Raw genomic sequence first — 25,892 nt, 5'->3', positions numbered from 1 at the left:
CAATCTTGTGTACCTATAGAGTAGTATTGCATCCTTCATATCTCCGAAAAGTCTTTAGTTTTATTATATTTGTAAAAGAAATATGGGCTGTACCGAGTCTTTCCGGAAAAAAACGAGCGCCTGGAGGCGTATCGTGTGGGCGGAGCTAAAGAATGACAAGCGCGCAAAGCGGTGACGTCTTCAAGCGTGGAGAAACCCTTGCTATCGATCTCAGCTAATAGATATGATCCAGAATCTAATTCGGAGGCTGAAATAGAAACGGCAACAGCAGGACGTCCGTCTCTGTAGTATGTACTGTATTTAGTGGCCTGTCAACATTTGTGTCTTTACTCGCAGTTTATGACGACATGATTCGGTTTATGGACAATTGTATGCGACCAAACCTTAGTAGCAAGCAAAACGGTTTTGCACGTCAGACCAGTGTAACGTTATACATAGAACAGCAATGAAGTCCGTTAGCGGATTTGAATGACGAAGCACACGATCGTGTCGTTTACTGATGTTTACATACGCAACGATAAGCAACAGCACAGATATTTGAAGCAGTTTTACTCACCAGCTGCTTCCAAAGCAGGACTGAACCTTTATCACTGGGACGGCTCCGTCAAAAACACACTTCTTGGAGTGTGGAGATCCACTTTGCGATGCGACTGAAGAATTTCTGCGTTCAAATCGGTTCAAATGCAGCGCTGCCTTCCCGGAATGCTGTGCTGAAGCGTTGAAGTCACTTAATGTCAAAGTGGAGGAATGAAGTGGAGCACGGCGCGGACTATGACCGACATAAGTGTTCATGGGCGACTGGATCTGCACCTGAGAGAGTGTTTATGGGCGTGCAATTCCTTTGTCGCTCTAGTCACGCGCGCGCACCCTACCGGGAGAAGAGCCCGTACGGCCCATACAAGGACCTTCTGTTCTATTAACGTCAAGTAGACCCATACTCAAAAAAAACTCTCCGAAACTTGTGAGAAACCGGAAGGAGTATTTTTAACACAGAAATACTCCATCACTGTCCAACATTAGTTTTTGAAACTTTGTCTATGTTTAGGATGGGAATCCAAGTCTTTAACAGTGTAAAAAGCTCAGTATGCATGAAACAGCATTTCACCCTCCCCCCCCTTTAAAAACCCCTTTCTCCACATAAAAGCCTGTCTCCAAATGTCTCGCCGTCAACCAAACAATCGAGTTGAAGCTCATATTGCTGCTCTTCGAATTTTACTCACCCCCAAGCCATCATGTGTACGACTTTCAGACAAATACAATGAAAAAGGTTCTGGCTATCCAAGCATTATAATGGAAGTAGCCTAAATGGCAGTTCAAAATGTGAAGCTCAAAAAGTGCATCCATCCATTATAAAAGTAATACATGCTCCAGGGGGTTAATACAGGCCTTCTGAAGCAAAGCAACCTGTTTGTGTTAGAAAAATATCCATATTTAACACATTATAAAGTAAAATATCTAGCTTTGCCAGACTGCCCTCTGACCGTAGCTATACAATTTTTAAAGAAAGTGTAATGTCTCTCAAAGTTCAAAACGCTTATGCTACGTCCTAGTCATACATCGCACCAAGTTATGCTTTTTTCGCTAATTGAATACAGAAGGTGGTCTGACAGAAGCTAGATATTTTACTTTATAAAGTTTTAAATATAGATATTTTTCTTATGCAAATGCATCCCTTCTCTTCAAAAGGCCTTTTATTAACCCCTTGGAACCATATGGAGAACTACTTGGATTAGCCAGTACATCTTTTAATATAACTGATTGTATTTGTCTGAAAGAAGAAAGTGATATATACTGTACCTAAGATGGCTGTAGGGTGAGTTAATCATAATTTTCATTTTTGGGTGAACCCTTTAATGTTCGCTACTGCTATGTTTTGTTTTGAAATTATTTTAACCCAACACATATTACTAGCAAGGGTGATTCAATGCTAGTGTCAGCTTTCAAGTAATGTGACATAGATATTCCATCATTCTATTATATTCATATTGGTGGAATTAATAGAAGTAATAAATTGTGTTTCTTATAATGTATGTTCTCTGATTGCTGAATGATTTCATATAATTTTGTCTATTGTAGTACTTGCTTCCTGAGGATTTGATTATGATAGTAAAATCTGGTCGCCCAAGGAGGAGGTCCCATCATTTAACAAGTGTTGACAGAAGAGGTGTGTGCAATCATTTATCTAGCTTGTTAATTTGTTACCCTATTCTTTTCCAATGCTGTTTGTCATTATATGCATGCATATGGAGTAAGTTGGCCTTAAAAGTGTTGTCTTTGTCTCCCTCTGCAGGTAATTCTACATAATGAGCGGATGCTTGATGAGACCACAAACATGATGGCTGCACACTACAGTACTCTGTCCCTGGGTGACCATTTCTTCTTGCAAGATTCTGAAGTCTGCATATGATGGACATTTTACTATCCCATGAGGGATCCACAGGAGAGGGTTTGTGAATGGCAGTGACGCGGCACAACTGATGGCAACATGGTGAATGTAGTACGTCCAAATTACATTCATAATACACATAATACACATATAGAACATACTTTTTGGGGGGGGGGTCGTGAAGTAATTACTTATTCAAAATAAGTACCTACTCAAGAGAGTATGTGATTTTGGACACAAACCATCAGTCCCAGCGTCCTTCAGGCTGAAAATTCTGGGGTGCTTCTCATTTTTTATTTGAGCTTGTATAGATCTTTATTCAGGAGCAGCTTCTTAGCCAAACCTGCTTTGTACTGACCCTCATTTATAAAGCAGTCTGGTGAGAAATGCTTTGCAGTTCGCGCAAACATGAAAGCATTGACATTGATTGGGGGAATATTCCCAATGAAAACAAAACTCAGCCACTGCGTCTTCAGCGGTTCGGATTTAGGAAAATCAAAATGACTGCTGTGTTCATTATTACACCCAAGAACAGAACACCACAAACGCTTAGACGGCATTCTGCTCCAGCGTATCAACAATGGCGGACTATGATGATGAGAGCTCGCTCAGGGTGGGTCTGTGTTGAAACGCTGCTGTCAATCAACAATCATGGGAGGGGCGTCCGACCGTGTGACGTCACACGGTCAAACGGCTTGAACTGAGACAGTAGAAAACATATGAGTTTAAAAAAAAAACATGGATGAATTTTTATCATTATAGGATGGTTGTGTACAGGCACTGCCAACACACATTTCGATACAATCAACTTGTAAAAGTGCATGTACAATTACATGACCCCTTTATATGTCAATCAGGTGACATCTATTCAATGGCAACACATGGACTCACAGAAATTGATTATTTTCTTTAAAAACTGTTTTGTGTTTATCTAAGTCATATACCTGAGGGATAACATGAGGGTGAGTAAATTATGAATTTTAATTTCTGAGTGAACTGTCCCTTTAAGTGCTGATTACACTGAAAAAATAAACAAAAAACACTGAAGACCCAGAGGAAACTGTCAAACAGTGACAAATTACTAACAGACTTAGAAATAAAGTGCTGTTTATTATCAGAAAGATGGTTAAGATATAAAAGACAATGGGTTCTTTAAATGTTTATAAAAAAAGTATACTAAATTACAAAGTGTTTACACCTTTAAATGCAATAAAAAAAACACTATATTTCAAAAGATCATAAAATATGATATAAAGAATAAGAATTGGTATTATAAATATTTTACAACATTGTTTTTCACTGTAGAAATATTTAATATGAGCATCATGTGTTTGAATAGAAGATTAAATATTGTAAATGTAGTTTTACAATGTTCTAAGCTCCACTTTGCACAAAGCTTTGCACTCATAATGGATAGTGGTATATTTCGGCAGGTCTAAACATTATTTATGGATGTATTCAAACATGCAGTGCTGGCCACATCGTGACTTAGTATGACATGAAAATATGACATCAGTCAATACACAATATTTTAAAAGCAGACAAAGATAAATATGTAAACGGTTCTAAACACACACACACACACACACACACAAAAACTTTTCCTTTGGGATCCTCCATCTCTACAAATACATTACACATCAAACACTTTTACACAGCTCATTTATATTGAATAATGAGGTCACTAAAGTTAAAGCAGACCGGGGCTAGTTGTCACAGGAGCTCTACCTCAGTTCTGTAAGGGTTCGAGTCAGACATCTAGTTGCTATAATGCATTTTTGCTGGTTTTACTTTTTTTACTCATGGACACCTTTTTTTTGTGTGAATTCTTTTAAGTAAATATGAAAAGAAAGTATATTTTAACTGAAAGGTAACTCTTTTTCAAGCAAACTCTTTTCCTTAAAGAGCTTAAACTAACGTGTTTTGAACTTTTGCTAGGATGAATATCGTGGTACCTTATGATAGTCTATAGATAATATATATGATAGTTATGAACCTTGGAGATTTTTGACCTCCAAAATGCACAAAGTCAGAATATGTGCTTCATTGAGAACATTACAGACCAAAATCAGATATCACCCATATACAGATTTATTTATGCACATATTTCCTCGATTTCATCCTCATCATCTTCAACCTTTACATCGTTAACTATTCCCTCATCGATGCTCTCCAGACGGACCCTCTGGCTATCTGGGAAGAGCGAGCCACTCTGTGCGGGCTGAACCGATGAAATATTGTCAGTTAAAGACTCCATACCGAACAGCAGAAGTTTGGCATCGCTCTCAATGACTTTTGCCATACAGGACGCAAAGCTGTCAATCACCTGGTGTATCTCCGCCTTCACCAGGTGCTGAGACTCATCCTTACCTACTGGAAAACAAAGGAAATACAGAATTAGAAATAAGGAATGATTACATTATCAAATAACAACTGTAAGAGACATTCACGTGTAAACACAGATGCTTTTTGGGCCTTTTGTTTGATAGGAGCAATGAGAAATAGGACAGGAAAAGGTTTTTGCTTTAGGTTTAATGACCTCATTCCAGACCGGAAGTTACTTTTCAGATTTTGATTAAAGATTACTGTGACAAACAATGTTTTTATAAATAACTTGCACAGATTAATTGTTCACCCTAAGACAGGTAAAGTTTGGTAAAGTAAAGTAAAGGTAAAGTAAAAAAGGTCGATTGTGATTCCATGAAGACTTCAAGCAGAGAGGTTTAGATAAGGAGTTTGAGTGATTAATAATAAACATTTATCCTGATTAAAAAAAAAAAGATTTAATGTCATCTGTATAATATTTCTTCTGCAACAAAAATGTGGACTTTTTTTAATAAAGATCCGTTAGGCCATTCACTTTTAAAAGCATCATTCAAACAAACACAAGGAGAGTCTTTGCATGAAAGACCAATGACTGGCAGATTAACGTGCTGACTTTTCTCTCAAATACGGTAGGAAATTAAATGAAATGACAAGATGATTGACAGGCCACTTTACAGTGACTGTAACTATGAGACAAAGCGTCTGTTAAAAGACGCAATTTAATGACGTGATAGCATGTCCCCAAATTGGCTACACTCTCAAAAGTATCTACTTTTTCTTCACAAAAAGAGTACGTACTTTTAGGTCGTAGTATAAGTAGGCGAATTGGGATGCAGCATATGTATTTTCTGGCTGCGTCCGACATCGCATACTCTCTGAAGTAGCTACTTATTTTGAATAAGGAATTACTTCACGACTGCTAAAAAGTACAATCACATGGATGTAATCTAAATGTACTACATTCGCCATGTTGTCATTATCATGTGACCTACCACCCTCAGTTACGATGCTCTCTGCCTTTCATAAATCCTCTCCCATAGCCTCATGGGATAGAAAAGTGTCCATTCTACTTTAGAAGTAGATCATCCGGGTAATATTTGCTACTCTTGTATGAGCACTATGAATTTAGACACACTTCTTTTGTCACATACTATTTTTCATCTGCTGTAGGTAGAAAATAATCCAGACAAAAATCCACGATTTTGGATAAAAAATGTATTGTTGTTAATAAATGCAAGCAAGTCCAGCCCAGGTGAGAAAAAGCATCAGTTTCCACAAAAAGTAACTATATGCAATTAGTTACTTTTTTAGGAAGTAACTAAGTATTTTTACGCATTACTTTTAAAAGTTACTTTCCACAACACTGATCAACATTATGCTACAAATTAAATTTCGATAAGGTTAAGTTGGCTTTCAGGTGTAGAGAAGCTTTCTGAAATTCTGTGCTTTTAGTCACTTATTTACGAGAGGTAGTTGACTATACCTTTAGACTGCTGTTCCACCTGATCCTCAAACATTACCGAACTCCTCCGCTTGTTGAATAAAGCACTGTAGTGTGAGCTTTCTGCTTCCTCAGAACAGTTATCCAGCAACATGATATCTGTACCTGCAGTAACAGTTACAAAACAAAACAATTTAGTTAGCAATAAATAAGTTTATTATTATTATTATTATTATTTAAACTAATACTTTATTACTTTGTTTAAATCCAGCAATGATAACCCCTGCATTAAATTGATCAAAAGCCACTGAAAATACATTTATAATATTAAATAAATTCTATGTATCATGGTATTACAAATTTATTACTGTAAATTTATTCAAATAAAAGCAGTCTTGATGACCATTAGAGACTTCTATAGAACGAGTGTGCAAGTATACAATTTTATCTACACACACCTGAGTCCTGGGAAAAACTGAAGCCAGTGTCTCCAGTGCTACTACCAGCAGCACCTAAAAGCTGGCCTCCACCAGCCAACATGGCCGTCAGGTGTGGAGACATACCAAGATCTGCAACAGAAAGATGTTGATTAAAGGCAGGACACAGTATTTGCATTAAAAATGTGTGGCAGATCTGGAATGTGAAACGGGTTAGTAAATGGGGAAAGATTTATATTTATTTATTTAGTTTAAAGTGAATAATTCCTTTAGAAAAATAAAAAGAATAATTGTGACACATAAATAATGAAAACACATAAAATGAAGATATCTTGAAACTGAAGTTCTACTAGACTACTAGAACTACTAGAAAATTTTGGAATTATTACGGACAGACAGACAGACAGACCGATCGATAGATCGATAGATCGATAGATGTGATCTATCTATCACACATGATCATGACTTTATGTAACATTCACCTGTGATTCGATTGGAGATGCTAAAGAGGCGGGACTTCCTGTGGCGACTAATGAAAGATTCCCGGTAGTGGCGGTCTCCACAGCACATCCCAAGCAGCTCCTTCCTTACAGTTTTATTCCACAGCCCGTATATGAGAGGATGACAGGCAGCACTGACAAACGACAGCAGGGTCACCATGGTCTCCAGTCCAGATGAAACACTTCCTCGCCCCCATAACGCCTCGGTGCAGATCACTACCACATACGGCCCCCACGTCATCAAGAAGGTTCCGACCACTACCAAAATGGTGACCAAGGCTTTACACTGGCTGCCAGCGTAGTTCAAACCTCTACGACTCCCGATGGAAGAAACCGAGGCGGTGGAGTTTTTCCGTCCGTTTCTGTTGGAGGACACTGGCACTTGAACTACCACAACCGTACCGCAGTGAACCTTGCGAGCTTTGTGCCGTGCCACACGAAAGATGAAGCCGTAGCACACCAGCATGGCAAACAGTGGAATCAGCCAGCACCACGCAACCCAGAATGCAGTGAAGCCAACTTCACGATACCAGGCCACAGTGCATGTCTTCTTGAAATTGTCAAACTCAAATGTAGACCAGCCGAACAGAGGAGGAAGGCACCCCACAAGAGAATGCAGCCACAGGTAGACAATGGCCACTGTTGCACGATTACCTGTGATCTTAATAGGGTAGACCATTGGAAACAGCACAGCATAGTACCTGACAGAACACAAAAAGTGGTTAGTCTAGTTTTACATGTTGATATCGTCTCACTCTGACCTTAAAGGAACAGTTCATTATGTCAATATCAACATGCTTTGGCTTTTGCATGTGTTGTGATCAGTGTCATTGATGTCAAACCTGACGTGATGCATCTAAAACAGCAGTTTGCAACATTTTTCACTCAAAGGCAACAATAATTGATGATCTTCCTCAAAATAGGCGAATATACACTATATTGCCAAAAGTTTTGGGACTCCTGCCTTTACATAGCCTAGAAATCTAGGCACATTCTAGTGGCAGCAAATCTAATCTGCCCGCGAGTTTCGTCTAGCAACTCTCAATACTCTTCTGAGCTGTAAACGCCAAACTCTTGCCAGGCCAATCACATCGGCCCTCATTTATCAATCTTGCGTAGAAACGGGTGTATATGTTGGCGTAAGATTATGCTTACACTCCTCTCACCGCCTGATTTATGAAACTGTGCGCACCTCTGCAATCCAGGTGTATGCAATACTTGCCCTTGATAAATCCCACGGCTGAAAACGATCGTCATTAGAATAACACGCCCCTATATATACAAGTCTCCGCCTCCCGCACGCCCTAATTTTACGCCATGGACACACGGAAGACGGCGAAGAAGCGAAACTTCTCCGACGTAGAGATCGGGCGGGCTCAATCATCTCACTAGTCCACTAGTCAGGGCACTGATAAGGACAGAAGTCAATGGGCTGACTCCCTGATCAGTGCCCTGACTACTGAACTAGTGAGATGATTGAGACACGCGCCATCGAGACCATCACCAGGGAAGTGAAAAAAAAAAACGAAATTGTTTTATTTAAAGGAGCACTAGGTAACTTTTCAACCTTCATAATATATTTTTTAAGACTCTTGTGATGATAACTCGACTTACAATAGGTTGAATGACACGTCTGCCATAGCCTGATGTGGTCTGTATCGTTTTTAATTGTACTTTTAAACTTCGGGTTTCGGGTAGTAACCCGAGAACAAAAAGAACTACATAATTCGACTGCTTTACGGCATATACGTCACTTCCACTAACACACACACTTCCTTACATTCGGACGTGCGAGCCCAACTTTGTTCGTTGGATAATATAGTCATGTCCGAAGCAACACAGACACATAAGAAAGAAAAGGTTTTGTTGGAGGAAAGCAATAAGAGGAAACGAAAAAGTGCTGGGATTAAAGGCAGGACGAGGATCAACATGTGACCAGCGTTTGCTCGTCGGCGTGAGCTGGAGGAGGCGTGCCCGACCGATGCTGTCCTGCTTGTTACGGTGATTACCGACCACTCAAACATTGAACTGAAGTATCATAGATTCTGTAAAACGGTAACCAATAGACTACTATAATGACGCTGGCTTGTAAACGTGAGCATCGTGATTATTTGGCGTTTGAAAAAAATAAAACCCATGAAATTATATTCATATGACATGCTGAAACATATGCCACTGACTGTAACGTTACCTGGGATGAAGACATTTCACACGCGCCGCCAGAAGAACTCAAACTCCTCTTGCAGTGTTCAGGGGAACTGTTAGTGCTGCACCGACCCGTGGGACGCTTATATGAAGTTATTTGGACTGCACCGCACCACTGTATATATTTTTAATACAACCCGCCGCGCACCCGCGACCATTAAATAGGCATACGGGGTCCGCGGGTTATGGGACGACCCGCGCATCACTTGTTCAGGGCTATCAGGGTTGTCATGTCAACAGATGCACGCGCGATGGCATCCCCTGTTGTAGGAGGACGGCTCTTACGACAGTTAGTTGAGGATATTATTTTTTCCAAACTGTAGGGGGACCCCGAGAGCAAAAGTAGCCAAGTGGGGCTTTAAGAGTAAAAAGAGTGGGAATAAAGGCACCCACAAAAACAAAATATGGACCCAAATTACGAGTACTGTTAATAGTGTGCGGGTTGAGAAGCACACTCCAGCAGTTTAAAGCTGTGTTGATGATAAATTACCATCACAATGCATTATTTTACAGCTCGTTTTGAAACAATTAGCATTTAATTTCCTATCACGGCATGCATTGGGGTGTACGACAGTGATGATGATGTGATGTGGAGTACCATTCATTCACATTAATAATTGCATGACAATTTGTAAGATTCTTCTTCTTATTATTATTATTATTCTTTTTGACGCTTGTTATTTAGAAGAATAATGTCGTTTTTATTGATTTTATTATTATTTAAAAGAAGAAGGTCATTTTTATTATTTTGTCAGTCTGAATTATTTTAGTCCCAGTCCGTGCGCAGCCAGGCGGGCCAGGCGGGCCTGAAACGTCAGGTAAAGCGCACAGCCTCGCGACTGTAGGAATACATATGCCTACAAATCAAACGCTTTGGTAAAGTCACACAAATTAAACATTGACGTTCATGTTGCACAAAAATAAACACTGAATATTGTTGTTGTGGTTTTTAACAGTGGGTCATAATATAGCATATCTTGTCAGTGCGTTTTGTGGTGTTAGGAATTGTTTTTCCGCGCATTTTCCCACTAACTCAAACGTGCGTACACCACCTTCTGAGCTGGCGTAGGATTTGAGCGTGCCGTACGCCAACGTCCATATTGATAAATCTCAAATTCACCGTGGGTTTGGGTGCACGCAAGGTGTACGCTGGAAATTTGGTGTACGCACTTTTGATAAATGAGGGCCATCGTGTATAGAGTCGGTGGGCGGGGCCATAATGACAACGGCCGAGTTGCGTTTGCGTGCTTCTAGTAAACATAGCTATTATCATAGCTATCCAAATCCAGTGTTCTGTATTTTCCGTACGTGAGAATTTGTTGTAGCTGGCTATAAAAAAATAATAATAAAAAAAAAACAGTTGTGTACTGTGCTAATTAATTGAGATTTCTTACAGCTCTTACAGGTTGTTGGCTTTGTTTGTTTCGTTGCTTCTATTGCTCTACCCTTTTTTGTAAGTCGCTTTGGATAAAAGCGTCTGCTAAATGATTAAATGTAATGTAAATGTAAACACAGAAACTGGCGAACGGCGGTCTTTCGAATCAGCTTTGACCGCGACTCTGGAAGACTTGGAGTTAAGCTTTTCTCTGAGAAAAGAACAAAGAACGGCACTGAAGTCATTCTTAAAAAGGGAAGATGTGTTCTGAGTTTTGCTGACAATGAATGTTTAATCTATCAACGAGCTCCGCTTAACCTTCGTTGCTCTGGTTGGTGGTAGCGCTATCCTATCGCGTGCAGAGGGAGTTTGAAAGACAACCGTTTATCCCGCCCCTCAGATTGAGCCCTGTCAATGGTGAGTTTCCAGACCAAACATCTTGATGTGGGTCTGGCTTTTCAGGCTAGCCTTGACATGCACATGAACTTTAATGGCATCCCATTCTTAAACTGTAGGCTTTAATATGGAGTTGGCCCACCCTTTGCATCTATAACAGCTTCAACTCTTCTGGGAAGGCTTTCCACAAGGTTTAGGAGTGTGTTTTGGGGAATGTTTGACCATTCTTCTAGAAGCGCATTTGTGAGATCAGGCACTGGTGTTGGACGAGAAAGGCCTGACTCGCAGTCTCCACTCTAATTCATCCCAAAGGTGTTCTGTCAGGTTGAGGTCAGGACTCTGTGTAGGCCAGTCAAGTTCCTTCACACCAAAAAAAGTGTGCTTTACACCACTGCATCCAACACTTTGCATTGCACTTAGTGATGTAAGGCTTGGATGCTGCTGCTCAGCCATGGAAACCCATTCCATGAAGCTCTCTACACCCTGTTCTTGAGCTGATCTGAAGGCCACATGAAGTTTGGAGGTTTGAGGCTATTGACTCTGAAGAAAGTTGCCGACATCTGCGCATCTCACCATGCGCTGACCTCGTTCTGTGATTTTATGTGGCCAAATCACTTTGTGGCTGAGTTGCTGCTGTTCCCAATTGCTTCCACTTTGTTATAATACCACTAACAGTTGACCGTGGATCTCCTAAAAGTGACCCATTCTTTCACAAATGTTTGCAGAAACGTCTGAATGCCTAAGTGCTTAATTTTATAAACCTGTGGCCATGGAAGTGATTGGAACACCTAAATTCAATGATTTGGAGGGGTGTTCCAATACTTTTGACAATATAGTGTATTTCTGCTGTAATAATAATAATACAACACTTGCTTGTTTTCACACTTACAAAAGGCAAGACACCCAGGGCAACAACACAAAAAACATTACTCAGTGGTACATTTTGGACTATTTGGCTTTTCATAATGTGTCGTTTCAACCTAGTAGAAAGAACACATCTAAAATATATGTCTAAATGTTTCAGGACTTTATGAATTTGCATCTGTAGATTCCAATGAAAGTACATAAAGGCCATTTACTGTACTTAGTCTAAAATCTGCACATCAGTAGCACTAATATACAACACCATTTTCATTCATTCTGAATTGTTTGTTTTTACAGAGGGGTTTGTTCATATATAATTTGCCTGATTTATTTAAAGTTTATCCGTAAAAACATGAATGTTTTTTTTTCCTTCTGTCTGTTGAGTATATTTTTGGATTAATGGAAATCCAAAAACACCTTCTGTTATGCAAATGAATATTGAACAATAATGGATATAATGCCATTATACCATTTTCAAAATGGTAAACATTTTGTTACCCTATTATTTACCTGTGGTGTTTTTAGATTGTTATATAAACAATTAACAACCATCAATAATTTAAGATTGTTGTAAAATAACCAAAATACTTTTTAGTTTCTAGAAAATTCAAGAACTTAAAACATGGGACAATGACGACAATCCTTTTTGTGCAGATCTATTTCATTATTTTCCTTAAATATAAATAAAATATATCTAAATATAAATAATATATAATAATATATATCATAAAGTGCAGTTTACAAGGTCAACAAGCCTCTTGAAATATCAGACAAATTGAGCTTTGTATGACAAGGTAATTTGAGTTATAATTAGGTTGTAATATCATGTTATCATAAATACCCTTGTAGATTTAAGCCTACAGTTCTCACAGTTATTTGTTCAGTGTTGATTGTTGTGTAAGTAGGTTGTGTTATTTTAGCTGTATCTATTTACAAATAATCTCCTGCATGTCATTGTGTGAATTTATGATTAAAGACTGTTTCTTTGATGTTCCTGTCGTGCAAATTTTGCAGGCACCAGATTAGTATTAGATCAGTTGCTATTCATACTATATTGGATAGTGTTTGGCTTTTTTGAGTGCCAAAGATGAGTTTGCATGATAATAAGAAAAAATTAACTTTATGAAATTTCTTACCTGTCAATGGCAATGGCTCCCAACGTGAGCATGCTGGCAGAGCTGATGAGCAGATATAACAGTGCCGTGAAGTTGCACCATACAACACCGAACAGCCATTCTCCTTTAAGAAAGCTTGCAATGACAAATGGCAGCACCAGTACCGACAACAGGAGGTTGGAAAGCGTCAGGCTGAAGACAAACTTATTGCTTGGTGTTAAGAGGTAGGGCTTCCGATAAAGGGTCAACACAACAAGCAAATTGCCCAGACAGACAAACAATGCAATGGCTAATATGACAACAGACTCCACGATCCAGGCCCAGCTGTCTTCCACATCTGTGCCGTTCCCTAGTAAGGTTTCATTGCTGCTGGTGTTCATGATAAGCACGCTACATCATCCAAATGCAGACCAAGGGTATGTTTGCAGAGATCCATAAATCCATCGCCTGATCATCTCACCAAGATGTCTTAGAAAGTTAAAAATAGATAGTTGATTATGATTGTTAAAGGAAATATTCATTCAAAAATTAAAGTGAACTTTCTCATGCTATTAAAAGACAAAAAATAATTTTGTGTTGAACAAAGAGATATTTTGCAGAACGTCCAAGTTGCTCCCATCTACACAATGAAATTAAATGGGGAATAAGGCTATCAAGCTAAAATAAAAGGGCAAAACCACCATAACATTTTTATGCACTATAGCCCAAGTAAAGCTGCAACAAAAAATTGATAAAAAGTGTATTTGATTGCTATTAATTGTGCCTGCATGCTGTGCATGGAAAAAATCTGCCAGTCACGTCACTTTACAAATAGTGAATAATATATTTCTATGGGCAAAACACATATTTCCATTTTGTGTAAAGGCAAGCAAGTCTTTTTAAAACTTTACAGACTTCACTTAAGGAGCAATAGAAGGAGAACACAATAATTATCAGTAAAATATAGGCCTTATTAAATATGTTGTTGGAAGCTAAATGTAGGTTTAAAATGCAAAAGTACATGTTTTTATGAGAGTAGCAAGAGTGAAGGAGCTATTGTAATTGGGTATAAATGTAAAATAATTATTTCAGATGAGTTAATGTTTAGTCTGTGCTTTTGTTTTTCTTGGGTAATTTTTAGAACGTAATGTTGAACACTTTTTGCTCATGATATATAGCGTCACTATATTTGTTTTCATTCAAGTGCAAATCTATGTGCTAAGGTACAAAATTACAACTTCTAGCACTCTTATTATTACAGCTGAACATGGACCAGGTGGCAAAAGGCATTTACCAGCATAAAAACCCATTGTTATTACGCTATATTACAGTTATACCATGCAACAAATCTGAACATTTTACCAATAAATCAAAGTGAATTTAAATATGTTATCATGTGCATGCAAATAACTATTTAGAAGTTTAGTTTGACCTTTTAACGTTAACTGAGTGTGTATTAAACTCCAAACTGTATAACGCCAACGACAAAAAAAAAAAAAACTTTAGTAAAGTTTAGTTTTAGAATGATAAAATAATTTGTTAGATTTAATCAATACAGTATAGATAAGCATATCTAACCATTCTGATTGAACAAAGACCTCCACTGTTTAAACGCAACTTCCAATGTTAGTATGGAAAACAAAAAAGGTAACTTCAGAGGGAAATTATTTTAATAGCAAGTACTGGCCACTCACCTCGCTGCTTTAGATGGTATTAAATCTCGCTTTAAAGAAGTACATGCGTCGAATCGTGACTTTATTTACAGCTTGACGCTGATGATGAGAATCACAGAAACTAGCACCGCAATGGCGGCGAGTGTCTCCCCGTCTCTCCGGGTCTATGTGTGGGTCTGTGTGTGGTCTGTTTTACGCTGGTCTCTGTCTACACAAGTAAAAAAGCTCAGCTGCACCTTAGACAGTTTAAAATGTAATGCATCAACGAAACGTACGGTTAAATATCATGGTTATTTGAGACATAATTAATAGTTTACTAACAGTTAAACGTAATAGTTTACTATTGATAAATGTGTTCATATGACACACGTCTCCGTAACAAGGCGGTGGAGTGGGTTTAGATAATACAGATATAAAAAGAGAAGTGTGCATTTAACTTTGATTTGCAATACTGTATTATTTCCGTTCTGGAATTCACTTTTGGACCACCAAAGACGATTAAAGATTCCCGCAGGTGACGTTACCAGAGTCACGTGGCTACGATTGGCCAATAAACGTTGCGCAAACGCCCTCTGTTGGTATCTCTGTGACTGACCAACACGAGCACGAGCACGGCAATCGAAATTGAAAGACTTTCCACGCCGCCTATCACAATGACAAGTCGTCAAAGAGCAAATAATAAATGCAATAACAAACAACACGTGTACAAAGGTCATTGGATTCATAATGTATGTCTCTCATGAGCATTCAAAATTTATAATTCAAAATGTCATCTCTTGTTTCTCATGAGCATTGTGTAAAACAATTTTTTGTAATTGTCCTAATTATTAATAGAAGTTTATTCACAATATGCAATGTCTAAAGAACAAACCAGATTCATTTGTATATTACAAATTTGCTTTGAGAAGAATTTTAAGAATTTGTATCTACTTCTCAGATGTGTTTTTTTCCATTTGCCTGATATAAAATCCACAACACAATTATGGAAATCAAATATATAATAGAGGATTTGAGCATAGACTGTAAAAAAGGATTTAAGATTTTGTTTCCCTTTTTAAAAAAAATGGTTGTCGTGTACTATCGCGATATTTGAGATGCGGAAGTGATTGTCAGATGATTTAGGTCATGTGGTTTAGCACGATTAGGCGTTCTTTAAACTCTGTGTGTAGTGTAAATCGAGTATAATTTATTTGACTCTCTACTCGAATTCATCTGTCTTGGACACTTTTCTTCGAGCATGCAGAACGTCATAAACTCGGTGAAAGGAACCGCTTTGGGGGTGGCAGAGTTTTTAACGCCAGTTTTGAAGGTAAGACGAGAAGGGCTAGCAAGATTTGCAGTGTGTCTAGCAGCTGCAGCATCAAATATGATGATTTACAAGTGTTAAGAATTCGAGCATGGACCTGTAAGCAGAAATGACTCAACCGACGCTAATGTCAGTTGAGATCAATAATACCAACAGGCATCAAAACATTAGAAAACATGCAACCTGTCAGATGGCCCAAAGTTCACCCACCCTTGTATCTATCTATGCGACCAATGATAGCAATAACTGTTACATTTAAAAGTAAAAGGTCTAATTTCTGTGGCTGAAATAGGAATCCCTTTAGCTGACTATACATCTTCACTTTGGTGACGGATTTAATTTAGCAAAAGGGTAAGAGACAGTTTGTCAACTGATATTTGATATTGCAAGACTTCCCCATCCAGCCCATCTTTATTTTTTCAACCCTTATTTAAAGGTGCCCTGCCACACAAAACTGTTTTTACCTGTATTTTTTCTTTAAACATGTTAAGGCCATATGTGTTTGTGTTATGTCAAGAATGTGAAAATGAACTGCTACTTCCTCTGTCAGCTCTAGCCACTGAAAAGAAATAAGCAAAAAATCGGGCCAATTACAAAAGCTTGTTAGTCTAATGTGGTGTTGCCTTTGTTCATTACTATTCATGAGCTCGCCCACAGAATTCGTCTATCTCAACTTAAAGCTGCAGTCTGTAACATTTTTGGATTAAAAATTATCCAAAATAAATTTTTGAGCTAGTATATAACCAGCCAGTGTTAACGGTAAGCTTGTATGTTTTTAATTCCAGTGGTACTGGTGGATTTCTCCAGGAAATTCGAGCATATATTTGTGTCATTATGTCACATCTGTACAGATAAAGAAGGTGTCCTGGTTAGTAATCTATATTACGTGTGAGGATGTTGGAGGTGGAGATTTATGGCCTTTTCTCACATCACTTGATATTAAACTTCTCAATTTGATGGCGGATCCAGAGAGATTCAAACGACAATCACCAGTGACAACTGGAGATTCACCCGTTGTTTCAAACAGTAGTGACAGCCGCACATTCTCTTCAAAACATTGGATTAATCCGCGCTGTGCCATACCAAGACAATTCATGTAAAGTTCAGAATTCCGCAAATAACTGAAATTGCAGATTTCGAACAGAGATGGCGAAAAAGAGGAATCAAACATAAAGAAATAAAACTGTAATTTTTTGTGAAGAATCAACAACAAGTGGGACAATCATGAAGTGGAATGAAATTTATTCGATATTTCAAACTTTTTTAACAAATCAAAAACTGAAAAATTGGGCATGCAAAATTATTCGGCCCCTTTCCTTTCAGTGCAGCAAACTCTCTCCAGAAGTTCAGTGAGGATCTCTGAATGATCCAATGTTGACCTAAATGACTAATGATGATAAATAGAATCCACCTGTGTGTAATCAAGTCTCCGTATAAATGCACCTGCACTGTGATAGTCTCAGAGGTCCGTTTAAAGCGCAGAGAGCATCGTGAAGAACAAGGAACACACAGGCAGGTCTGAGATACTGTTGTGGAGAAGTTTAAAGCCGGATTTGGATACAAAAAGATTTCCCATGCTTTAAACATCCCAGGGAGCACTGCAAGCGATAATATTGAAATGGAAGGAGTATCAGACCACTGCAAATCTACCAAGACCTGGCCGTCCCTCTAAACTTTCAGCTCATACAAGGAGAAGACTGTTTAGAGATGCAGCCAAGAGGCCCATGATCACTCTGGATGAACTGCAGAGATCTACAGCTGAGGTGGGAGACTCTGTCCATAGGACAACAATCAGTCGTATACTGCACAAATCTGGCCTTTATGGAAGAGTGGCAAGAAGATATCCATAAAAAGTGTCGTTTAAAGTTTGCCACAAGCCACCTGGGAGACACACCAAACATGTGGAAGAAGGTGCTCTGGTCAGATGAAACCAAAATTGAACTTTTTGGCAACAATGCAAAACCTTATGTTTGTCGTAAAAGCAACACAGCTCATCACCCTGAACACACCATCCCCACTGTCAAACATGGTGGTGACAGCATCATGGTTTGGGCCTCCTTTTCTTCAGCAGGGACAGGGAAGATGGTTAAAATTGATGGGAAGATGGATGGAGCCAAATACAGGACCATTCTGGAAGAAAACCTGATGGAGTCTGCAAAAGACCCGAGACTGGGACGGAGATTTGTCTTCCAACAAGACAATGATTCAAAACATAAAGCAAAATCTACAATGGAATGGTTCAAAAATAAACATATCCAGGTGTTAGAATGGCCAAGTCAAAGTCCAGACCTGAATCCAATCGAGAATCTGTGGAAAGAACTGAAAACTGCTGTTCACAAACGCTCTCCATCCAACCGCACTGAGCTCGAGCTCTTCTGCAAGGAGGAATAGGCAAAAACTTCAGTCTCTCGATGTGCGAAACTGATAGAGACATGCCCTTAAGCGACTTACAGCTGTAATCGCAGCAAAAGGTGGCGCAACAAAGTATTAACTTAAGGGGGCCGAATAATTTTGCACGCCCAATTTTTCAGTTTTTGATTTGTTAAAAAAGTTTGAAATATCCAATACATTTCGTTCCAGTTCATGATTCACACTTGTTGTTGATTCTTCACAAAAAAATAGTTTTATATCTTTGTTTGAAGCCTGAAATGTGGCAAAAGGTCACAAAGTTTAAGTGGGCCGAATACTTTCGCAAGGCACTGTATATAGCTATACAGCAATATACTTTAAGAAGTAGCCATTTTTTTTGCAGCGATTCCAGTCCAAAGTAAACAGTTCCTCTACTTGTGCAGGGTAAAGAATGCTGATAGCCAGGCTCTCGGCTAGCTTTTAGCCAATCAGAGTCAAGCAGCTTAGCTTATTTAATATTAATGAAAACTGGTGCAAAATCCAGTCTTACTGCAAGCTTTCTATACCATGCTTGAAACAAGTTTACCAAGGCATTTTTTTCCATGGTAGAACTTCAGACATTACCACAAAAGTAACGAAATACTTGTGGCAGGGCATCTTTAAAGACCAGTGTGAAGAAGAAGGCAAAAAAGGTTTAAACATTACTTATATCATGTGTCTTGCTTTTACAGGAATCTAAATTTAAAGAAACTGGGGTTATAACTCCAGAGGAGGTGAGTGTGCATTTTCATTTTGTTATAGTATAAAATATTCACAACTGTTGTAGTTACAACTGTTTTGTGTTCTGTTCAGTTTGTTGCAGCAGGAGATCATCTGGTTCATCACTGCCCCACATGGAAATGGCAAGAACACACACACTGACACACACATACATTTTTACTTGGTTATCTAAATGGGGACATTCAATAGACGTATAATGTTTTTATGTAAAGCTAGTTATAAATATTATATTCTCAGCCTCGGATCATGTCACGTCCACTGATCGCTCGCGCTCAATTCGTTCAACGTCTGATTCGTGTGGCACACAAAACTGGAAACACTTTTGTGAAAGGTTTTCAGGTGCCTAGAGTATGGTGAGCTTTAAAAGTTTAGATACAGCAGATGTGAATGCTTCAGAGGAGCAACTGAACGCTGGATTTGAAAAAGGTTTGGGAAGTTCACTGCATAGAAACTTCAAGATCAATTTTCCGAGCTTGGCCAACGTTTTGAATTCCTAAGTGATCCTATTTTATTAGATTTCATCTCACATTAGGTGAAGTACTTTACCTTGAAGGGAGTAACTGCATATGCAGGTAATCATGAAAATATCCATAGTCAGCTACATCACACCAGTCAGTTATTATAGTAACATGATGTTGAAAGAAACTAAACTGATCGGTCACTATAGATGTCAGTTAGATGTCCTCTTTCTGACTAAGTGGGTAGTATTCCTGCTAATTGCTATGGCTAAAGAGCCTGACCCTATGCCATTAGGCAAAGGTCTGGTTACACAAGACTATAAATACTATAACCTAACCATAAGAGAACTTGCTGCATCTTTAAATTAAAAAAAGGAAGGTTTTGTCACATTTAGCTCAAGCATATTCGCTTGATGTGCGAAAAGCAATGAGTTTCGTTCTTGTTTGTTACAGCACATTTGAGGTTCCGTAAGAACCAATGAGGTTCATTCTCGTTTTACACATCATGTTTGAGCTTCTGCAAGAACCAATGAGGTTCATTCTCGGGTTGTGCAACGCATTTGAGCTTTCTCAAGAACTAATAAAGTTCAATCTCATGTTACGCATCATGTTTGAGCTTCTTCAAGAAACAGTGAGGTTAAATTAAGCAGCCCCTCATGGACGACTGCCCGCACACATAATAAAACATAAACAAAAACCATAACATTGTCCAGGCCTGGTCCTCTCTCGTCCTTCACTGGTGTCGCTCATCTTTATATGAGGACTCGAGACCGGTGTGCCTCGCAGGTGACGAACCCCGGTGTGCCTCGCTCGCTCCTCCCATGTCGCACATTTAAAATCACGATATAAACTGACATAATTCTTTTATATCCTTCAACAACTGTAACTTATTTATTCACCAGATGAATCATGGTGTGGAAACAGGAGGAAATTTTAAAGGCTTGAATCTAGAAGCTTTTTTGTTTTTTATATATATATAATATTTATTTTTTTATATATATTCTTTTATGTCTATTTCTAAAATATATCAAGTAGAAATTGCTCCAAGTTAAAAATCATATTAATCAAAATGACATATTTGTAGCTTCTTTTTACTTTGTTGAGAATCTATTTTCTTTACCTTTAGGGCATCTGGAGAAGAAGCAAAGGTGAAGCCCTATCTTCCCAAAGACAAGCAGTTCCTATTAACCCGAAATGGTAAAAAAAACGTATTCAGTTTCTGATATGTACATTTCCACAATATGCAAATGATTGGGTTGTGTAAAGCTGATGAATGTTTTGTAAATATGGCTGTTTTGGGGCTCAGTTCCATGTTACAAGCGTTGTAAACAGATGGAGTACTCTGATGAGCTGGAGGCCATTATAGAAGAGGACGATGGAGACGGGGGATGGGTGGATACCTATCATAACGCTGGTAATGGAACACACACTGAACAAACAGTAACGTGTCTTTGTCATTCTTTTGTTTTTTTGACAGACATTCTTGTGGATTTTTTTGTATTACTAGGTGTTACAGGGGTGATGGAGGCAGTTCGGGAAATCTCATTGGATAATAAGGTAAGTCAGCACTTTGTTGAATACTTTAAAGGGTTAGTTGACAAAAAAAAATTATTCTGTCATTAATTACTCACCCTCATGTCGTTTCAAACTCGTTCACCTTCAGAACACAAATGAAAACATTTTTGATTAAATCTGAGAGCTTTCCATCCCTCCATTGCAAGCCTGCAGTATCCCTCTCAGAAACTGAAGCCTCCGCACCTCGATCGCCCCCGGGTGGCCGGTCCCAGTATAGCCGCCCCTCCGTGTTTTCTAAGGCAAACTAAACAATCAAATTAGACTTTAAATATTTTTCCCCAAGGTTAGTTTATGTCATTGTAGGCAGTTATCATCACAATGATTTAATTTCAAGTGTTTGTTTTTTAAATAAGTTTAGTTTTATCTATAAAAATGGGGGGTGTGACCTCATGATTGACAGCTGAGATTGACGGCTTCTCTGAGGCACTAACATATTTTTGGGGGATTTTTGGGAGCAGATTGGAGCTTCATTTCTACATTTCCATAACTGTTTATTTCACACCAGCATAATTAAATGTTCTGGATCTGCGAGTGTGTGGGAGGACTTTTGATCACGCGGCTGTACTTCCTGCTCTCTACTGTGCATCTCCGGTCCCAAAATCACTACTGCTCAGACTCCAGTCTCAAGATGTCAGCGCCGTGAAAGCTTCAACTTTGGTCAGAGGAAACGGATGAAGTCGTGTCGTCCATATTTTTTTACGGTGTATGCTAGGGGTGTGACGGTTAGTGTATAACCGTGAGACCGACGGTTATAGTTAAACACCGTCATTAGAACTCTATAACCTCCAAAACCGTGTTGTTGACACTTCAAATTTCAAGTTAATAAAGAGATCGTAAAAGTAATCCATATGAATTGAGCAGTTTAGTTTACATTTTCTGAAGAGACTTTAGCTTTATAAGATGAACCGATTTAATTTAGACTTTTATTCAGTACATGAATTAAACATTGATCAGCTCAACAGAACCTGCTTGACATGCTAGAACAAACCTCTTGAGGAAGCTCAAACGTGCTGTGTAACACGAGAATGAAAATGAATGAAAGTCTTATGGGTTTGGAACAAAATGAGGGTGAGTAAATGATGACAGAATTTTCCTTTTTTTGGGTGAAGAACTAACCCTTTTAAGAATGGAAGAAATTGCATAGAAGTAATGGATTTTTTTTATGTTTTGGTTTTAAGTTGTGAATCATACTATTTAAAAAATATTAATATTTATTGTTTTGTATGCACGTGAAGGACAATATGAATATGAACGTGCAGACAGCTGCATGTGGAAATGGTGGTGGTGGTGGTGATGATGATGATGATGAGGAAGGAGAGCCAGCAGACATGGAAGGTAGTTCTGAATTTGTATTAATTTTTCGTGCCACACACTATTATCCAGTATGTTTGACTTTGCTTCTGGTATTTGTATTTCAGAATATGAAGAAAGTGGACTTTTGGAGACAGATGATGTAAGAAATGTGTGCTCAACAACGCAAGCTTTTCAACATCAGGATTTTCTTTTGCAGAATTATTCATTAATATTCTTTGTTCAGGCCACTCTTGACACAAGTAAAATGGCTGATTTAAATAAAACCAAAGCAGAGGCTGGTGGGGAAGATGCCATTCTACAGACAAGAACTTACGATCTTTACATCACATATGACAAATATTACCAGACACCAAGACTATGGCTTTTTGGATATGATGAGGTAACTTTGCTTTATGATGCTTTGACGTGATGGCAACGTGACGTGATGTAAGACTGTGGCTTCATCTTTCCTTAAGTCTTCCATCTTTTCTTTCTTTCTCCCATCCCTTTAGTAAGACTCCTATTATTTACTCTCTGCATGTTGTGCTCTTTCTTAGGATAGGCAGCCTCTAACGGTGGATCAGATGTATGAAGACATCAGCCAGGATCATGTCAAAAAAACAGTCACCATTGAGAATCACCCTCACCTTCCCCCACCTGCTATGTGCTCTGTGCATCCATGCAGGTCAATACAAACGTTACAGAAATGACATGAATAAGCTCATTGTCGCACAAATAGTTATCTATCATGTGCAGTCCTCTTATAGAATGGTATTAATATATTTGGAAATTGGAAAAAAAACATTATCAATAATTGTATTAATTGAACGCCCTCTCATTTACATTCAGTTTCATGAAAACTAATGATCTGCTCTCTTGCTTTTACTTATCAGACATGCAGAGGTCATGAAAAAGATTATCGAGACTGTGGCAGAAGGAGGAGGAGAACTTGGGGTCCATATGTATCCTTTTTTTTAAAACAGTTTATGCGTAAGAACATGCACTACCATTTAAAGGAACACTCCACTGTTTTTTAGAAATAGGGCTTATTCAACTACTTTCCTACATTTAGATATGTGGGAAAATGCATTTTTGTCTCAGTGCATGCATTGCTTTGGTTTGGCAGGGTCGCCGCTAGCTTAGCATAATGAATGGAATCCTATGTTGCCAGCTAGCATGTCTCAAGTAAAAGTGATTAAATTTTTTTTTTTTTTAAACAGCGAAGCTCTGCTACTTGGGCCCACTGCTACTTGGGAATTTGTTATCATGCAACAAATTGCGATCGCTCAACACCTGGAGGATGAGAGCCTTGATATCTCTGCGCCCAAGTGGCAGTGCTTCACCTGTACTTCCCCATAATATAGTCCTAAGTCAATATCTGCCTAGGAAATCGCCTAGTCTTAATCTGCATCGCTATTTGTACTCGTTGTGAATATGCAATGCAGGCCACAAGAAGTTATTCGTTTTTTAAATTTTTTTATTACTTTTACTTGGGACATGCTAGCTGGCAACAGGATTTCATTCATTATGCTAAGCTAAGCTAGCGGCGACCCTGCTAAAACTAATACAAAACTGCATTTGCCTGCATGTCTATCTGTAGGAAAGAAGTTGAATAAGCCCTATTTATATACTATTTATACTTTTAAAATACCAATCTTTTGTAACATTTATTAAAGGTGAACTATGTAGTATTTTTGCAGTAATATCCAAAAACCACTAGGCCGGTGTTATATATTTTGTTCAGTTGAGTACCTACAATATCCCAGAAGTTTCCAACTATTTGTAAATTGTGAGAAAATTGCTATTTTAACTAAGGACAGGGATGTTTCAACATTGCATTTGAGAGAGTCGCCTGTCAATTGCGTCATATCTGCGTTAACCTCGGTTTCGGCTTTTATTTGACAGGAGCGCTTTACTCTTAGCAGTGTGAACAAGTGAACGCACGGAGTAAAGTCATAACATCGTTTTGAACACACTTAAATGTATCTAATATGATAAACAGAGCTACATTACCTCAAAATCATAACCGGAAGAGCAGATCTGTGCAGGCGCCCGGCGACTGTCTCCCGTCCCGTCATAATAAAAGTCCCGGTATTTGCGAGGCAGGTATTTGTTTAACAATCGCTCCAGCAGCTGTGCTCAGGTCCATAACACTCGGTCCTGCTCTGCTTTAGACTACAGTAACGTTAATAACCGCATGCATGAACGTGATTTCTGCCCGAGTCCTATTTTCCACCGGCTGTGATGAGAAGACCACATCTCCCAAGATGCTGCACTCACACTTTGTGTCATCAAACTACGATTTGTTTTGAATAGGCGCCCTCCAGTGGACGGAAAGCTCCATAGTGCACCTTTAAGCTTTTTTTAAATGTCACTTGTGATCAATTTTATCAATTAAACACAGTTTCTGAATAAAACTGAATTTTTTTAAAAACATTTTGACCCCAAACATTTGTATAGGGTACATGTAAAAAACTTGATGTGGGAAATTATGATTTCCCACATTTTCGAATAATAGTAAAGTCATCAGAACTATGCAATAACTATAACAGCTCATGAACTGCATTGAGATTGTATTGAAGTTCCCATGTATGCTGGTTTCGACTGCACATCAAAAGGATTTTAAAGTCATGATTTTTTTTTTATAGCCAAGTATGTCTAGTAGTGTGCTTATCAGTCTTGCAGATTTTTTCTCTGTGATCTTATTGGAATGAACAAATGTTTACATTGTTTTATGAGTCACTTTTTTTATTTAAAAAAAAAAAAAACTTTTTTCCCTTGACTTTCATAACTTCAGGTATCTTCTGATTTTCCTGAAATTTGTGCAAGCTGTCATTCCTACAATAGAATATGATTACACAAGGCATTTCACGATGTAACTGTCTGTTCACCATTATGCCCACAACTATGACAACATGTATTGTTACTGCATTGAGAAAGCAGCGACGGTATAGAACTCAGAGACACTGTCCTGGAAAGATGCAGGGATTGTTCTATGAAATGCCTGGGAGGGGATCTGCTGAGTCTGATGGTTAGCCACACACATTTAAATCCATTTTCCCTATTCTTCAGCTTAATCTCTGTATTAGCCACTTGCTCTTAATGCTGTCCTAAAACTGTTCTAAAGAAGTGTTTTATTTTATATTTACATTTCCAAAAAAACTGCGACATAACAAGCCATTCTCCTGTTTTAATGGCAAATAATAAATGGCTGTCAAAATATGTTGGTGTTATTTGTATGAACAGAATAATTTTGTGAGTGTGAGCTGAGCTTTGTCTAGTGTTGAATGTGTCAGTTTACATGTCAGCTTGTCTGAGCGCATTGTTCTTTGAATGTCGGAGTCAATGTCTTGGACACAGACCATTGTTGTATATGTGGATTTTATGTATTGTCGACTTGGAATGCAAGATGACGTGAAGCTGTAAAGAATTTGA

At 38.4% G+C, this 25,892-nt stretch overlaps 3 protein-coding genes across 7 annotated transcripts in view; 2 read left to right on the top strand and 1 right to left on the bottom strand.

Annotated features, from left to right (window-relative positions):
* hs6st3a (heparan sulfate 6-O-sulfotransferase 3a) overlaps window positions 1-25,892 on the top strand; it is a 292,872-nt gene that overhangs the window by 73,326 nt on the left and 193,654 nt on the right. The window lies entirely within an intron of this gene.
* Window positions 2,582-15,256, bottom strand: gpr161a (G protein-coupled receptor 161a). 5 transcript variants are annotated; one of them, XM_067458968.1, is made up of 7 exons: window positions 15,134-15,256; window positions 14,718-14,904; window positions 13,066-13,512; window positions 7,072-7,790; window positions 6,611-6,721; window positions 6,195-6,317; window positions 2,582-4,759 (listed from the first exon to the last, which is right to left on the bottom strand). In XM_067458968.1, exons 3-7 carry the CDS (start codon window positions 13,422-13,424, stop codon window positions 4,482-4,484), a joined length of 1,590 nt encoding a protein of 529 aa, XP_067315069.1. In that variant the 5' UTR covers window positions 13,425-13,512; window positions 14,718-14,904; window positions 15,134-15,256; the 3' UTR covers window positions 2,582-4,481. The 5 variants fall into 5 exon arrangements, with proteins under 5 accessions (XP_067315069.1, XP_067315068.1, XP_067315067.1 ...); XM_067458967.1 differs by having other exon boundaries at window positions 14,718-14,932; window positions 15,018-15,204; XM_067458966.1 differs by having other exon boundaries at window positions 15,018-15,204.
* On the top strand, window positions 15,799-25,679 carry atg3 (autophagy related 3). The gene is made up of 12 exons (XM_067458275.1): window positions 15,799-16,005; window positions 19,083-19,124; window positions 19,204-19,253; window positions 20,716-20,786; window positions 20,896-21,003; window positions 21,097-21,146; window positions 22,400-22,499; window positions 22,583-22,617; window positions 22,702-22,857; window positions 23,015-23,142; window positions 23,351-23,419; window positions 25,255-25,679. Exons 1-12 carry the CDS (start codon window positions 15,934-15,936, stop codon window positions 25,334-25,336), a joined length of 963 nt encoding a protein of 320 aa, XP_067314376.1. The 5' UTR covers window positions 15,799-15,933; the 3' UTR covers window positions 25,337-25,679.

Source organism: Pseudorasbora parva, chromosome 12, assembly GCF_024679245.1.
Source record: "Pseudorasbora parva isolate DD20220531a chromosome 12, ASM2467924v1, whole genome shotgun sequence".
NCBI lineage: Eukaryota > Metazoa > Chordata > Actinopteri > Cypriniformes > Gobionidae > Pseudorasbora > Pseudorasbora parva.
The sequence above is the reverse complement of the archived record's forward strand: the minus strand, read 5'-3'. Positions and strand labels throughout refer to the sequence as shown.

Excerpts from the sequence above, each read along its gene's own strand:
- atg3 (XM_067458275.1), top strand. The coding sequence starts at position 15,934 with ATGCAGAACGTCATAAACTCGGTGAAAGGAACCGCTTTGGGGGTGGCA. Across the intron at positions 19,254-20,715 it reads CACTGCCCCACATGGAAATG|GGCATCTGGAGAAGAAGCAA; the intron begins GCAAGAACACAC and ends CTTTACCTTTAG. Across the intron at positions 23,143-23,350 it reads TGCTCTGTGCATCCATGCAG|ACATGCAGAGGTCATGAAAA; the intron begins GTCAATACAAAC and ends TTTACTTATCAG.
- gpr161a (XM_067458968.1), bottom strand. The coding sequence starts at position 13,424 with ATGAACACCAGCAGCAATGAAACCTTACTAGGGAACGGCACAGATGTG. Across the intron at positions 7,791-13,065 it reads GGAGCCATTGCCATTGACAG|GTACTATGCTGTGCTGTTTC; the intron begins GTAAGAAATTTC and ends GTGTTCTGTCAG. Across the intron at positions 4,760-6,194 it reads GGTGGAACAGCAGTCTAAAG|TAGGTAAGGATGAGTCTCAG; the intron begins GTATAGTCAACT and ends TTTGTTTTCCAG.